Below are 16,369 nucleotides of genomic sequence, written 5' to 3' on the forward strand. Positions count from 1 at the left end.
CAGTGGAAAAAGAACTGAGAGCTCGAGCAGGTTTATAAAACAAAAGTGATTCTGTGATATACTCTAGTCCTAGACCATTTGAAGCTTTAAAAACAAATAAAAGAACTTTAATATCAATTCTGAAAGATACAGGAAGCCAATGTGGAGGAGTTAGTATGGGAGTGGTATGTTTCCTCGTCCTGGTTTTAGTTAAAAGTCCAGCAGCAGCGTTCTGAATGAATTTGATTTGTCAATAGATTCCTTTGAAAGAAAAATGGTGGGCTATGTAGGAGGGAGAGGTTAGTCTGATCCTAAACTTGGTTAAAAGGCTGGCACAACATCATGGGCTGTAGGTTGTATGTTGACTGAGGAATAGGTAGTGACGCAGAACTGTAGCGAGAACATTCCTGCTCTCTGTGAAAATGATGCAGGGAGTATTTGTTTTTCTACCCAACCTGTTGCAGGGGCAGATGCAATCTTGTACCAGACCAACAGTCTCTCGATGGAGCAGTTGTGAAAACTGCTCTACCGAGAGACTGTTGGTGAGATACAGAACTGCCTGTCCAGGTTCTGCTCTCAAGTCTCTGGAGCAAATGTTGACCAACCACCTTCCAACTCAGTTTCGGGGTGCCACTGACTAACTAACCCCCCCACCCCCCCACTAAAGGCTTGGAGACGGCAGAGGGTCAACATCCTGACTAGTTTTAATAGCTGCACGGGCACACCAACCATTGCTCTTAAAGTGGGAACGTTTTACACGGCCTGAAAACAGTGTGGCACTTTAAATGCCTTTTTTCTCTAATATGCATACTATGAATATTTAGAAGGAAAACTGAAAAATCACAAGCTCTTGATTTTATTTATTAATTGAAAGGTGTAATGAAATACAGTTCCAAAAGTAAAATCTTTCATGTTTCGTAAACTGTTTCTGGCTGCGTCCAATTCCAGGTGCACGGCAACGAAGGCTACGTGCATGGGAGCATTTCAGTTACTGCGCAACCACACACCCGCGCAAATTAGAGGGAACAGTGCGGGGGGGGGGGGGGGTGCCGGTGGCGTGGGAGAATACCTGGCCCTGTGATGTGGAAAAGCTGCAGCCACTCATTGGCTGCCAGCGTTCCCTAGTGTCTCGACCACGACAGAGGCAGCACGCGTGTCTAAATACTCGTGGATACATGGGGGCACAGCAAGTAGCATCACCTATTACAATGCCACTGATGCTTGTATGTACTCTCCGTGTCCACGTGGGTTTCCTCCAGATACTCTGTTTTCGTCCCACAAGGTGTACGGGTTCGGGTGAGTAGGTTGTGGGTGTGCTATGTTGGTGCTGAGCACATGGAAACCCTTGCAGGCTGCCCCCAGCACATCATCATCATTGATGCAAATGACACATTTCAATGTATATGTGACAAACAAAGCTCACCTTTAACCTCTGTCTGACCTTGCCTGGCTGGAATTGCATTTGGGCCAGAGGGACGCTTTCTGGCCAGCACTGGCTTTAACACTCTCCACTCTCTCCCCCTAAGGAATCAATGACCTGATCCACTTTGACTTCATGGACCCACCCCCTCACGAGACGCTGGTGCTCGCTCTGGAGCAGCTCTACGCGCTGGGAGCGCTCAATCACCTCGGCGAGCTCACCAAGGTAAGGTGCGCTCGGGGGGTGAGGGAGTATGCCCAGCTGAATCACAGCATTACATGATGCTCTTCCTAAACTGAACCTCCCTCTTCCCTGCAAACTCCCCCCACCACCATCTGCCCTCTCCAGATTTTGTTCTCTTATCCACATGTAGGCATGCATCTTACAGTCAGGGCCTGCCCTCCCTGCCTCCCTGCCTCTCTGCAACTGCTCTGTGCTTTGCCAGGCCACTTTGGAGAGAAGTTAACACTCAAACGTGTGGATGCGGCAACAAACAGCCTGCTGGAGGAACTCAGCAGGTCAAGCAGCATCTGTGGGGAGAGAGGAATTGTCAACGTTTCGAGTCAGAACATTGCGTCATGACACTGCAGGGTTCCGTTCCTCCCACGGAGGCTGCTCGGCCCACAGGGTTCCCCCTGCAGGTGGTCGTCGTTGCTCCAGATTCCGGTGTCTCCCAGTACAACGATGGGTTAGACTATCATAGAGTGACCAGCTTGGAATCAGGCCCTTTGGCCCAACTGGCCCACGCCGACCAAGATGTCCATCTAGCTTAGTCCCATTTGCTCACGATGAGCGGTGGCCGAGTCCGATGTAGAAGAGGCCACGTGGGAAGCTCCACTTTACTTTGTATCTGACCCGTGCTGTCCCTGCCCTGGCATTGTGTGGTATGACAGCAGAGAGGGGGAGGCTTTACTTTGTAACCGACCCATGGAAGCACAAGGGCCACATTAAGATGGTACAGGTGTCACACGGTGACATTCTGCGGTCTATACAGAAACCTTCTACATATACCTCTTCTAAACTCCTATCGCTGTAATCTGCAGCCTGTATTTTCCCTTTAAGTAAAGTTCTTTTAAACCAGCTTAACAACCAGTGATTTTACAATATCCTGAAGGACTCAGCAACCTCAGCAGGTACGGTTTAAACGGACTAAGGTACATCACCATGGCTGGAGGGGAGGCTCCAAGCTAGACTGGAACATCAGGGTATGAAACTCCATCTACCCCGCATCTTGTTAGCAAGTGTACAGTCACTGGAGAACAAGATTATGGACCAAAGGGCAAGATTGCTGTGTCAGAGGGAAATGAGGGATTGCTGCATTCTGTATTTCACGGAGACGTGGCTGGCTCAGACATGCTGGATATGTCAGTAAGACCTAAGAGTTTCTCAGTTCACTGGATGGACTGGACTGCTGATTCAAAGAGGGCAAAAGATGGTGTCTGTGTTTTGTGATAACTCTTCCTAGTGCTTGAAGTGACAGTCGTGTCACACTTTTATTCCCCTAATCTGGAACATCTATTGATTAAGTGCCAGCCATTCTACTTACTGAGAGTTCTCCTCAGTGATTCTGACCGTGGTTTACATATCGCCAGAGGCAGAAGTTAAGCAAGCACTGAGGTATTGAGTACAGTGATAAGCAACAAGGAACAGCCTACCCTGACGCCTTTCCAATCATTCTCGGGGTCTTCACTCAGGCTGGCTTAAAGAAATTTCTGCCTAATTATCATCAGCATATCACCTGCGGCACCAAGGGTCCCAACACACTCGACCACTGCTATACTACCATAAACAATGCCAACTGTTTGATCCCCAGACTGTAATTCGGGAAACCTGGCTGCCCTCCTCTTCCTACCTGCATACAGGCAGAGGCTAAAGAACAGGGCAGCAGGGGTAGGAACAATGAAGAGGTGATTGCAGGAGCCAGAAGAGTGCTTATAGGATTGCTTCAAGTCGGTGGACTGGAACATGTTCCCAGATTCACCACATGATCTGAACAAATCGCCACAGTTGTCATGGACTTTATAAAGTCAGACATGGATGATTGTGTCCCCAAAAAATCGTTTAGACTTCCACAACCAGTAGCCCTGGATGAACCAGGGGGTCTGGAATCTGCTGTGGGCCAGATCAGTGGTGTTCAGGTCTGTTAACCGAGTGAAGTACATGTACATTGATTTCTCGGACATCCGATATTTGCCCCCCCCCCCCATTCCCCATTCCTATTCCCCCCGAGGCTCCTCAGGATAGTTCAGTCATTCCACACAGACATGAAGGGTGTCGTTCAGTTCGACGGCTCTTCTTCAGAGGCCTTCCACATCTGCAGCGGTGTGAAGCAGGGCTGTGTGCTTGCCCCCACCCTGTTTGGCATCTTCTTCGCAGTCATGCTGAAGATGGAGCATCAGCTGATGGTGTCTCCCTCCACACCAGATCGGACGGGAAGTTGTTCAGTCTGTCCCGGCTGAGGGCAAAAACCGAGGTTCGTGAAGTACTCATCAGGGACATGTTGTTGCAGACGATGTGGCACTGGCAACACACTCTGAAGAGCAACTACAACGCCTCATGGACAGCTTCTCCAGAGCCTGCCAGGACTTCAGCTTGACCATCAGCCTGAAGAAAACCAACGTGTTGGGCCAAGGCATTGAGCACCCCCCTACCATTACCATCAAAAACTATGAGCTGGAGGTAGTTCACGAGTTTACATACCATGGCTCCACCATCACAGACAGCCTCTCCCTAGACCCCAAGATCAATAAACGGATCGGACGAGCAGCCTCAACATTCGCCAGGCTGACAAAGAGAGTCCGGGAGAACAGAAAGCTGCCGACGCACACCAAAGTTGCAGTCTACAGGGCCTGCGACCTCAGCACACTGCTTTACGACAGCGAGACCTGGAGCCTCTACTACAGACAAGAGCGGCGTCTCAACGCCTTCCACCTTCACAGCCTGAGGCGCATCCTGGACATCACGTGGACTGACCGAGTCACCAACAATGAGGTCCTGGCCCGCGCCCAGATACCCAGCCTCTTCACCCTGCTCCAACAACGCCGTCTCCGCTGGCTGGGCCACGTACACCGCATGTCAGACGGGAGAATCCCGAAAGACCTGCTGCATGGGGAACTGGCCTCTGGCAAGAGAGCACAAGGGCAGCCCCACCTTCGTTTCAAAGACGTTTGCTAGAGAGACATGAAGTCACTGAAAATGAACGTCGAGAGGTGGGAGGATATCGCTCTCACTGGAGTCTGGAACTACGCAGTGGTCTAAAGAGGAGAAGAGAAGCTGAGGCTTGCTGCTGAAGAAAAGTGCACTCGTCGGAAAAACAGCACCAAGACAACACTGGAGGACAGCGCCTTCAAATGCAGTCGATGCAGCCGAGACTGTCACTCCCGTGTGGGCCTCTACAGCCACAACAGACGCTGCTCTAACACAAACTGAAGCAAGACCTTCCAGGCGCAGATCCATGGTCTCGCGAGACTAACGGATGCTACCATATTTCCCTCTCTCATCCCTTCTCCTTACCTGCACGTCACCTTTCTCTGGAGCTCCTCTCCCTTCCCTTTCTTCAATGGCCTTCTGTCCTCTTCTATCAGATTCCTCCTTCTCCAGCCCTTTATCTCTTTTACCAATCAACTACCCGGCTCTTTTCTTTACTTCACTCCCTCCCCCTCTCCTGGTTTTACCTATCACCTACTACCTAGTGCTTCTTCCTCCCCTCCCACACCTTCGTACTCTTTTTTTTCTCCAGTCCTTGTGAAGGGTCGCAGCCCAAAACATCGACTGTTTTTTCTTTACCATAGATGCTGCCTGACCTGCTGAGTTCCTCCAGCATCTTGTGTGTGTTGCTTGGATTTCCAGCACCTGCAGGTTTTTTCTTGTTTGTGAAAATACAAGAGATCCAGGTACGATCTTCGGAGAGCCGTCTTGCATGTGAAGTGGCAATTCCAGACAATCTGAAATCACAGACAGATGCTCGACAGCTGTGTCAGGGTCTGCATGCTGTCATGTTAAAGGTAAAACATAGCGACTGAGGTGACAAGGCTTCACTCCCAGATGAGCTCATTGCCTTTTATGTTCACTTTGGCCATCAAAACATAGAGGCATCTTCACGAACTCCCAAAGCCCCCAACGACCCTATTAGTTCAGTTCCTGAGAATGGTGAACTCACAGACTGGGTACCTGGGTGAGCACTGAAGACCTATGCTGATCAACTGGCTGGAGTATTCACTGAGATCTTTAACCTCTCACCGGCAGCGTGAGGTGTCCACCTGCTTCAAGCAGGCTTTGATTATACAAGCACCCAAGAAGAACATGGTGACCTTCCTCAATGTCTATTGTCCAGTATCACTTACATCCACGGTGATGAAGAGCTTTCAGAGGTTGGTGATGAAACATATCAACCCCTGCCTGAGGAGTGACTTGGATTCGCTCCAGTTTGCCTACTGTCACAAAAGAGGAACAGTAGGTGCCATTTCATTAATTCTTCACTCAACCCTAGAACATCTAGACAGTGAAGGTGCAAACATCAGGATGCTCTTCATTGACTACAGCGCTGCAGTCAATACTATCATCCCCTCAAAATAATCAGTAAGCTCCGAGACCTTTGCCTCAACACCTACTGGTGCAAGTGACTTCCTTACTTGCAGACTTCAGTTATTTGGATTGGAAGGCTTCGGAGTCGGTGTGCAAAGGCAGCGTGCAGTGTAACGGCAGGTGATTGTCTTGGACATTTCTCTTGAGCTCACAAGACCCTGTTGGACATTAATAATATAAGTTGCCACAGTCCTGTTTTCCTTGTTTGGTGGTGAGACAGGCGGCGTGGGAGCTGCGTAACCTCGGATGTAGTGTGGACTAGACCTCAAGCTGTGGGCTTGCCTGGTGCTGCAGCCCAGATGAGGAAACGCCGGAGGCGGTGTGGCGTGGCGTCTGTGTTCAGTTGGGGGCTGGCCTTTCCCATCGGTGCTACTGTCCACTGTTTGATCAGTGGAACAATGGGCTGATTTGCTGTGAACTGTACCGTCAATTTGTTGCTCAGGGTCTTGGACTATACGTACTGTATATTTCTTTAGTGTGACTCTGCTGGCTTTTTTTGCCCGCTATTTTGTACGTGCTGTGTATGCTTTGCACCTTGGTCTCAGAGGAACACTGTTTCGTTTAGCTGTATCCACGAATGGATGAACAATAATTAAACTCTATTTGATTTGAACAACATCTCCTCCGTGATCTCCATCAGCACTGGTGCACCACAGGGCTGTGTGCTTCGTCCCCTGCTCTACTCACTTGTGTCTGTGAAGCTCCAGTGCCATATTTCAGTTTGCTGATGACACCGCTGTCGTTGGCTGAATTAAGGGTGGTGAGGAATCAGCACAGAGGAGGGAGATTGAAAATCTGGCTGAGTGGTGCCACAACAGCAGCCTCTCTCAATGTCGGCAAGACCGAAACGCTGTTACTGACTACAGGAGGAGGAAACTGAGATCCGTGAGCCAGTCTTCATTGGAGGGTCAGCAATTTTAAATTCCTCGGTATTATCATTTCAGATTCCTGGGTCCAGCACGTAAGTATCATTCCAAAGAAAGTGCGTCACTTTTTGGAAGCTTGCGAAGATTCAGCTTGTCATCTATATCTTTGACAAACTTCTCTCGATGTGTGGTGGAGAGTATTCTGGCCGGTTGCATCACAGCCTGGTGTGAAGACACCAATGCCCTTGAATGGAAAAGCCTGCAAAGGTCAGTGGATACGGCCCTGTCCATCATGGGTAAAGTGCTTCTCACCATCGAGCAATCTTCACGGAGAGCTGTTGGAGAGCAGCATCCATCATCAGGGATCCTCACCTTTCAGGCCATGACCTCTTCTCATTGCTGCCATCAGGTAGGCGGTACATGAGCCTCAGGACTCACACCACCAGGTTCAGGAACAGTTATTACCCCTCAGCCATCAGGCTCTTGAACCAGAGGGGACATCCTCACTCACCCCAGCACTGAACTGTTCCCACCACCCACGGATTCACTTTCAAGGACTCCTCATCTCATGTTCTTGATATTTATCTATTTTTTTTATATTTGCACAGTTTGTTCGCCCCTCTGCAATTTTTTATTTAGTTCATGGTGTTTCTTTGTATTTACTGTGAATGCTCACAAGAAAATGAATCTCAGGGTGGGTTATGGTGACATGTATGTAGTTTGATAATAAATTTCCTTGGAACAAATGCAACCCCTTCAATCAGTGCTACAGCAAGTGCTTAATCATTTGGCACTCAGCAGAACCCCCGTTCCTTGATTCAGAAGGTGGTGGGTTCAAACAATCCCTCCAATACCTCCCTGTACAAGTGCGTCTCTCTCTTGCCATTACCCCCCCCCCCACTGTCCTTTCCCTGGCTGTCATCCCCAATCCCAGAGTGTGTCCCTACTCGCTAACGTTGTCCTGTTCTTCCAGCTGGGTCGGCGGATGGCGGAGCTCCCTGTGGACCCCATGCTGTCGAAGATGATCTTGGCTTCAGAGAAGTGAGTACCCCACACCAGTATGGGTTAAGGCAGATGAGCACGCGGTTTATCGAAGTGTGCTTCCTTCTGCAGTCTTAGCACCAACTCAACAGCCAACCACGCGCAATAGGACAGACTGAAGGCTCATGGACCTGAAATCTCTCTGCTCCTGACTCTAAGTTCATCTGTCACCCCTCCCAGAGCACACAATGCAGATGGGCTCTTCGAGCAGTGCTGCGGAAGTGAGTGCAGTCTTCAGAGCTTAGACTGTGGTCCCTGCTGACGCCTGGGTGAGCTGTCGGCACAGTGTGAGTGAACTCAATGGAGCCGTGGGCAGCAATTACCCTGCTTCAGGGCAGATCATTGCCTCTTACCAATCAAAGATCGACTTTATCCTTCCTCTACGTTTACATGTATTAACAATTGCTGTGGGGTGGTCTCGCAACTTGCCACAAAATACAACAGTCAACATTGATAAAGAATTATTTTAAAAATAAGCAGAGGTTAAAGTATGGATATAGAATAAAATGTGCATAAACACGTAAGTACCAGCGTGTATTGACAATGTAAACAGCTTTATGAGAAGTGGTTTAAGGGGTTTCCAGTGCAGTAACAATGTACAGAGCGAGGTGGGGGTGGGGGGAGGGAGGGAGGAGGCTAACTGGAATGGCTGCCTGCAAGAAGAAACTTCTGAGTTCGCGTGAAGTTTTGTTTTCTGGAAGGCAGCTTTAGGAAAAGGCAGTTCACAGGGTGAGTAGCACCCACAGTGATTTTGCCTGCCTGCTTCTTTGGCCTGCAGTGATGGTGGACGGCAGCCAGTGACCCTTGCTGCTGACCTGAGAGTGCGCCGTAGTTTTCTGATACAGTGAGCGGACACTGCACAAACCAGACAGTAGTGGCTGATGTGAGGATACCCTCTGCAATGGCGGTGTCAAATCACACCAGTACGTTTGGGGGAAGATGGTGTCGAATCACACCCACTATGCTTTGGGGGAAGATGGTGTCGAATCACACCCACTATGCTTTGGGGGAAGATGGTGTCGAATCACACCAGTATGCTTTGGGGAAGATGGAAGCAGTACATCCTCTGTCAAGCTTTCTCATTAATGAAGGAAATATTGTTTTATTTTTATTTATTTCGAGAGACAGTGTGCAACAGGCTCTTCCGGCCCAAGGAGCCACACCACCCAGTAACCCACTGATTTCACCCGAGCATAGTCACAGGACAGTTTACAATAACCGTTTGTTTATCTGTGTATTTGTCTATTTGGAGGTTAGCTAATTAATTAACCTGCACCCGGAGGAAACCCACGTGGTCATGGGAAGAATGTACAAACTTTCTTACAGAGGACGCTCGGAACTGAACTCTGAGCTCTGGCGCCCCGAGCTGTAACAGCTTCGTACTAATCGTTACATCCACATGAGTGAAGGAGGTAACTGTTCTGCCAGCTGAAAGTATCAGCATCACAATGTGGATTTCACTACTTTTTCAGTAACCTGCTTCTCTTTATAGGACTTCATCTTTGTTTTATTGCTGCGAAGGTTGCCTGTAACTTTATAGGATTTCATCTTTCTTTCATTGCTGCGAAGGTTGCATCTAACTTCCCAACACGAGTCTTCGCCTTCTTTTCATTTCCCCCAGTCTCCTGCATTCGGGTGCTCTGGTTCACAGTCTTGTCCTTCTGTGGTGACGCTGCCCATCTAACGATCAGTTTCTGTACAATCTCTCAATCTCCATATGTCTACGTTTAGCGCCAACTAGCTCCGAACATGATGCTGATGGAATGACCGCTCTGCTGCTCGTCTTAGAGCAACACCCCGTTCACCTAATTCCCACCATTCAGTCTGTACGACGCTTTGATTGACCACATTACAAACTTCCCCATCTCCCTGACATTCCTCCTGCATAAGACGTAGGAGCAGAATTAGGCCGTTCAGCCCGTCGATTCTGCTCCACCATTTCATCAAGGCTGATCCTGGATCCCACTCAACCCCATACACCCGCCTTCTCGCCATATCCTTTGATGTCCTGACCGATCAGGAAGCTCCTGACTCGTTGGGCCAAATGGCTACATCCTGTGTTAAAATGACGGCATAAACCTTCTCCAACAAGTTTACCATTTTGCCTGTCTTTCTGAAATGTTATATTCTAGTCCCTGTCTATCTTGTAGACCAGCTTCCTTCCTGTTGGTACCCCTTTGTGGAATAATTATCACTGACGAAGATGAAGTGAGGTGTGTTGTTTTACAGCAGCTGTGAAATCTAAAACTAAATCATTAGTGCAACAAACGAAGGGAAAGTGAAGTAGTGTTTATGGGTCCATGGACCATTCAGAAATCTGACGGCAGAGGGGAAGAAGCTGTTCCTGAACCATTGACTGTGGGTCTTCAGGCCCCTGTTCCTGCTCCCCAATGGTAGGAACGAGAAGAGGCCATGTCCTGGATGGTGAAGTTCCTTAGAGATGGACGGTGGTTTCCTGAGGCACTGCCCCTTGAACATGGAGGGGAGGGTCGTGCCCATGTGGAACTGGCTGAGTAACAAGCCTCCGCAGCCTCTTGTGATCCTGTGCTTTGGCCACCAGCCAACGTGCTCTCCACCATACATCTGTCGAAATTTGTAAGGCTCTTTGGTGACATGGAATCTCCTTAGCTCCTGACGATGTCTGTGAGTATTGGGTGCAGACGGGCCTGCCTCCCCTCCCTCACACTCAGGCTGTCTGTGTCCCCTCAGGTACCAGTGCTCAGAGGAAATCCTGACCATTGCGGCCATGCTGTCCGTCAATAATGCCATCTTCTACCGACCCAAGGACAAGGTGGTGCACGCGGACAATGCCCGCATGAACTTCTTTCTGCCGGGAGGTGACCACCTGGTACTGCTGAACGTCTACACCCAGGTGAGGGGGAAGTCAGGGGCAAACCCCTGAACTCTGATGTACTGAGACACCATGTAAATCTGTCCACATTCGGGACGGCAGTGTGCACCTCCCACATTGGGGGAGGGCAGTGGTGTGTACCTGCCCACGTTTGGGGGAGTGGGGTGAGCTGTGTGTACCTGCCCACATTGGGAGGGGGGTTGGCGGTAGTGTGTAATCTGCCTGCGTTCAGAGGGAGCGGTGTGTACCTGCCCACATTGGGAGGGGGGTTGGCGGTGGTGTGTAATCTGCCTGCGTTCAGAGGGAGCGGTGTGTACCTGCCCACATTGGGAGGGGGGTTGGCGGTGGTGTGTAATCTGCCTGCGTTCAGAGGGAGCGGTGTGTACCTGCCCACATTGGGAGGGGGGTTGGCAGTGGTGTGTAATCTGCCTGCGTTCAGAGGGAGTGGTGTGTACCTGCCCACATTGGGAGGGGGGTTGGCGGTGGTGTGTAATCTGCCTGCGTTCAGAGGGAGCGGTGTGTACCTGCCCACATTGGGAGGGGGGTTGGCGGTGGTGTGTAATCTGCCTGCGTTCAGAGAGAGCGGTGTGTACCTGCCCACATTGGGAGGGGGTTTGGCGGTGGTGTGTAATCTGCCTGCGTTCAGAGGGAGCGGTGTGTACCTGCCCACATTGGGAGGGGGGTTGGCAGCGGTGTGTAATCTGCCTGCGTTCAGAGGGAGTGGTGTGTACCTGCCCACATTGGGAGGGGGGTTGGCGGTGGTGTGTAATCTGCCTGTGTTCAGAGGGAGCAGTGTGTACCTGCCCACATTGGGAGGGGGGTTGGCGGTGGTGTGTAATCTGCCTGCGTTCAGAGGGAGCGGTGTGTACCTGCCCACGTTGGGAGGGGGGTTGGCGGTGGTGTGTAATCTGCCTGCGTTCAGAGAGAGCGGTGTGTACCTGCCCACATTGGGAGGGGGTTTGGCGGTGGTGTGTAATCTGCCTGCGTTCAGAGAGAGCGGTGTGTACCTGCCCACATTGGGAGGGGGTTTGGCGGTGGTGTGTAATCTGCCTGCGTTCAGAGGGAGCGGTGTGTACCTGCCCACATTGGGAGGGGGGTTGGCAGCGGTGTGTAATCTGCCTGCGTTCAGAGGGAGTGGTGTGTACCTGCCCACATTGGGAGGGGGGTTGGCGGTGGTGTGTAATCTGCCTGCGTTCAGAGGGAGCGGTGTGTACCTGCCCACATTGGGAGGGGGGTTGGCGTGGTGTGTAATCTGCCTGCGTTCAGAGGGAGCGGTGTGTACCTGCCCACATTGGGAGGGGGGTTGGCGGTGGTGTGTAATCTGCCTGCGTTCAGAGGGAGCGGTGTGTACCTGCCCACATTGGGAGGGGGGTTGGCGTGGTGTGTAATCTGCCTGCGTTCAGAGGGAGCAGTGTGTACCTGCCCACATTTGGGGGGGGGCAGTGGTGTGTACCTGCCCACGTTAGGTGGTGGAGGGGGGCTGAGGTGTGCTCAGAACACCCTGTATCTCTCTGCACTGAGGCTTGTAATGTTCTGACTGTTCTCTTTGCCCCCACCCCTGCAGTGGGTGGAGAGTGGATACTCTACCCAGTGGTGCTACGAGAACTTCATCCAGTTCCGCTCCATGCGCCGAGCTCGCGATGTGCGGGAACAGCTGGAGGGGCTGATGGAGAGGATCGAGGTGGAGCTCAAGTCTTCAGCTGGTGACAAGATCCTGATCTGCAAGGTGAGCTGGGCACTGTTGCCTGATCCGCAGGGTGAGCTGGGCACTGTTTCCTGATCCGCAGGGTGAGCCAGGCACTGTTTCCTGATCCGCAGGGTGAGCCGGGCACTGTTTCCTGATCCGCAGGGTGAGCCGGGCACTGTTGCCTGATCCGCAGGGTGAGCCGGGCACTGTTTCCTGATCCGCAGGGTGAGCCGGGCACTGTTTCCTGATCCGCAGGGTGAGCTGGGCACTGTTTCCTGATCCGCAGGGTGAGCTGGGCACTGTTGCCTGATCCGCAAGGTGAGCCGGGCACTGTTGCCTGATCCGCAGAGTGAGCCGGGCACTGTTTCCTGATCCGCAGGGTGAGCTGGGCACTGTTTCCTGATCCGCAGGGTGAGCCGGGCACTGTTTCCTGATCCGCAAGGTGAGCCGGGCACTGTTGCCTGATCCGCAGGGTGAGCCGGGCACTGTTTCCTGATCCGCAGGGTGAGCCGGGCACTGTTGCCTGATCCGCAGAGTGAGCTGGGCACTGTTTCCTGATCCGCAGGGTGAGCCAGGCACTGTTGCCTGATCCGGTGCCCAGAGTCTGCTTCAACTCCCAGGGGTCAGCTGTGTCCAGTCCAGCTCCTAGAGTTTAGTTCAGTCCAGTCCAGCTCCCAGAGTTTAGTCCAGTGCAGTCCAGTTCCCAGAGTTTAGTCCAATCCAGCTCCCAGAGTTTAGTCTGGCCCAGTGTAGTTCTATCTGGATCCCAGGGTTCAGTCCGGTCCAGTGTCAGTGGAGTCCAGGTCCAGTCCGACATCCTAATGAACGGATGGGGAGGGGGAAGAGGCAGGGTAGGTTAGTTGGCCACTGCGGAGTGTCCTAATATGTAGGGGAGGGGGTAGAACTGGTAGGAATGTGGGGGGGGGGGTGTTTCTGGGGGAACGATGGGAATGTGGGGAGAGTGAGAATGGGGCTGTTGTAAATGGGTGATTGATGGTCAGCACTGACCGGCCGTATCTCCCTGTGACTGTGAAGAGCTGGGCAGTGATTGAATGCCAGGAGGTTGGAGAGAGGATCTGATAGCGGCGTTCTTCCTGTGAGCCAGAATGGCTGTGACGGGCAGAAGGACAGCCATGCCTGGGTGCTCTGTGTCAGATCCAGCTCAGCCCATCCGGCTGAAAGATGATGGCTCTGTGTAACTGCCCAGGGGTTTGAGACTCGGGTCGGGACACGCTGGGAACTTGTTGCTTCTCACTGGCTTTCAGGGTCAGATTCCAGTTTATCATCACAGACATATGTCGGGAAATCTGTTGTTTTCTAGGAAGCAGGACAGTGGAAGATTTCAAAAATAGTTTTATATTACAATAAAAATAAATATTGAGCTAGTGTTTATGGGCTCATTAGCCGTTCAGCAATCTGGTGGCAGAGGGGAAGAAACTGTTCCTAAAACGTTGAAGAGTTCAGTTTCCCGGTGGTGGTCATGAGAAGAGGGCATGTCCTGGGTGACAAGGGCCCTTAATGATGGGTGCCACCTTCTCTTGACGATGTTCTCGATGGTGGGGAGGCTGGTGCCCTTGACGGACCGTCTGAGTTTACAACTCTGCAGGTTTTTCTGATCCTGTGCACTGGAGCCTCCTGTACCAGGTGGTGATGCACCCAGTCAGAATGCCCTCTGCCTATGTCTGTCGAAGTTGTTAAAGACCTGTGCCCCTCACCCCCAGGCGATCACCGCTGGCTTCTTCTACCACACGGCCCGGCTGACTCGCTCCGGCTACAAGACGGTGAAGCACCAGCAGTCCGTCTACGTCCACCCCAACAGCAGCCTGTTCGAGGAGCAACCCCGCTGGCTCATCTACCACGAGCTGGTCTTCACCACCAAGGAGTTCATGAGACAGGTACTCTCCACCCCTCCGCCTGGACCGTGGTGTTCCCGGACCTCCGGCACCCGGGGGAGTGCAGAGGCAGACCGTTCGTTCAGACTACAGCTCGTCTCCTCTCCCCTCCGCTCCCCCTCCCCCCCAACGTGCCAGTGGCCCACCCTGCCCTCCAGAACCTTCACCAAGATCAGCCTGTCTTGTCTTCCTCCAAATCCATCTGACTCACTGCTAACCTGCCTTCGGGACGAAGCATGGACAATACAGCACAGCAATAGGCCCTTCTGCCCATCAGTTTGTGCTGATCATTCCAGATTAAACTACACCTGGGCTGCTCCCCATCTCTTCATGGGCCTGGCTAAATGCTGCTGTAATATCACATCTCAACATAGAACATATTCAGCCCTTGATGTTGCACCAACCATTTAACTTACTCCAAGATCAATCCAACCTTCCCTCCCACAATGCCCTCCATTTCAAAGTTCAAATTAAATTTATGATCAAAGTTACATAAACGTCACTGTGTGACTCTGAGATTCATTTTCTTGCGGGATAGCCAAGAAACAATAGTCAGTGAAAGACCGCACGCAGCAGGACGGACCAGCAAACCAGTGTGCAAAACTGTGCAAATACAAACGAAAAATAATGATAATAAATAAAGAAACAATATACATGGAGAACATGGGACGAAGAACCCTTGAAAGTAAGCTGTGGGAACATTTCATTGATGGGACGAGTGAAGTTAGTCTCACTGGTTCAAGAGCCTGATGGTTGAGGGGTGGATCCCGGGGCTCCTGTACCACCTTACTGCTGCCAGCAGCGAGAATAGACCATGTCATGGCTGGTGGGTGCTGCTTTCCTGCAACATGTTCTATCTTTGAATGTCTCGAATGTATCTGCCTCTACCACCACTCCTGACATCGTGTTCCACACACCCACCACTCTCTGTAAATAAAAACCATAACTCTTGACACCCCCTGTACTTTCCTCCATATCTGCCTCCACCATTTCGTAAAAACAAAGCTCGTGTAAAATGAAACTTAGCTCGTAAGTCTCCTTTAAACTACCCTAACCCCTCTTAAAGTTGCGGCTTGCAGTTTTCGACATTTCAGCAAGGGGGAAATGACACTGTCTCTGCTCTCTCATAATTCTGTCAGGTCTCCCGCAGCCTCCGATGCACCAGAGGAATCTACCCTCGTTTTACCGATCTCTCCTTGTAGCGAGCACTCTCTAATCCAGGTAGCATCCTGGTGAACCTCTTCTGCACCCTCTCTGGAGCATCTGAAGCAGAAGAGATTTAAGTTTGATGTTGCGGCCAGCACGGACTTGCTGTGCCGAGGGGCCTGTTCCTGTGCCGTTTTCCCCGTCTCTGCCCTTCCCCTTCATCCACCTCTCCGTCGGTCGGCTGCCTTTAAACTCCCCTCCGCCTCTTCCCCATCGCAGGTGATCGAGATCGACAGCGCCTGGCTGCTGGAGGTCGCCCCGCACTACTACAAGACAAAGGAGCTGCAGGACGCCGCCAGCAAGAAGATGCCCAAGAAAGCGGGCAAGGCGCGAGAGGAGCTGGGCTGAGCGTGACGGGAGTCGCCTGGAGTCAAATCCGGAAAGGGACAGGAGGGGGGGGCCACGTTTGTCCCACACGACACCCCCCTCTCACCTGGCAGGCTGGTCCCTGAGGTGCAGTCTTCACTGTCACCGTACATCATGCACAGTTTGTAAAGGGAAGCCCTGGTCCCTGCAGCATCCTGTCTGACAACGCTGGTCAGTCGGGCCCCTCCCTGTCCCCACCCCACCCCCGAGGGTTACAGCCCTCTGGCCCCCACTACACCTGTCAGAGGAGGGGCTGTTCTACCTCAGGGAATCGTTGGCGAGGATGGAGAGAATACCAGATCACGCTGGCTGCACAGGTCAGTCTCAGTGGCCAACACTGACAGCTCTCGCACTCCGATCTGACACTTTGCTCCAGCCTGCGTAACCTGCCAACTTCTCAGTGGTTTGAAATAAAGTTTTTATTTTTGAGAGAGTGTATTGTCTTTCACTGTTTCAAGATTCGAGTTTATTCATCAC

The 16,369-nt window shown here is 51.7% G+C and overlaps 1 protein-coding gene across 3 annotated transcripts in view; it reads left to right on the forward strand.

Annotated features, from left to right (window-relative positions):
- Nucleotides 1-16,321, forward strand: part of dhx16 (DEAH (Asp-Glu-Ala-His) box polypeptide 16) — a 56,224-nt gene extending 39,903 nt beyond the window's left edge. For 2 of the 3 annotated variants that reach the window (XM_072259148.1, XM_072259149.1), the window contains exons 16-21: nucleotides 1,506-1,624; nucleotides 7,823-7,890; nucleotides 10,600-10,762; nucleotides 12,306-12,467; nucleotides 14,150-14,323; nucleotides 15,746-16,321. In XM_072259148.1, the coding sequence (XP_072115249.1) occupies nucleotides 1,506-1,624; nucleotides 7,823-7,890; nucleotides 10,600-10,762; nucleotides 12,306-12,467; nucleotides 14,150-14,323; nucleotides 15,746-15,874 (815 nt within the window). In that variant the 3' untranslated portion in view covers nucleotides 15,875-16,321. Of the gene's footprint in view, nucleotides 1-1,505; nucleotides 1,625-7,822; nucleotides 7,891-10,599; nucleotides 10,763-12,305; nucleotides 12,468-12,559; nucleotides 13,289-14,149; nucleotides 14,324-15,745 lie in introns of those variants that run through there. The other variant, XM_072259151.1, reaches the window with a different exon arrangement.
- Nucleotides 16,322-16,369: the final 48 nt, after the last annotated feature.

Source organism: Mobula birostris, chromosome 5 (genome assembly GCF_030028105.1).
Source record: "Mobula birostris isolate sMobBir1 chromosome 5, sMobBir1.hap1, whole genome shotgun sequence".
NCBI lineage: Eukaryota > Metazoa > Chordata > Chondrichthyes > Myliobatiformes > Myliobatidae > Mobula > Mobula birostris.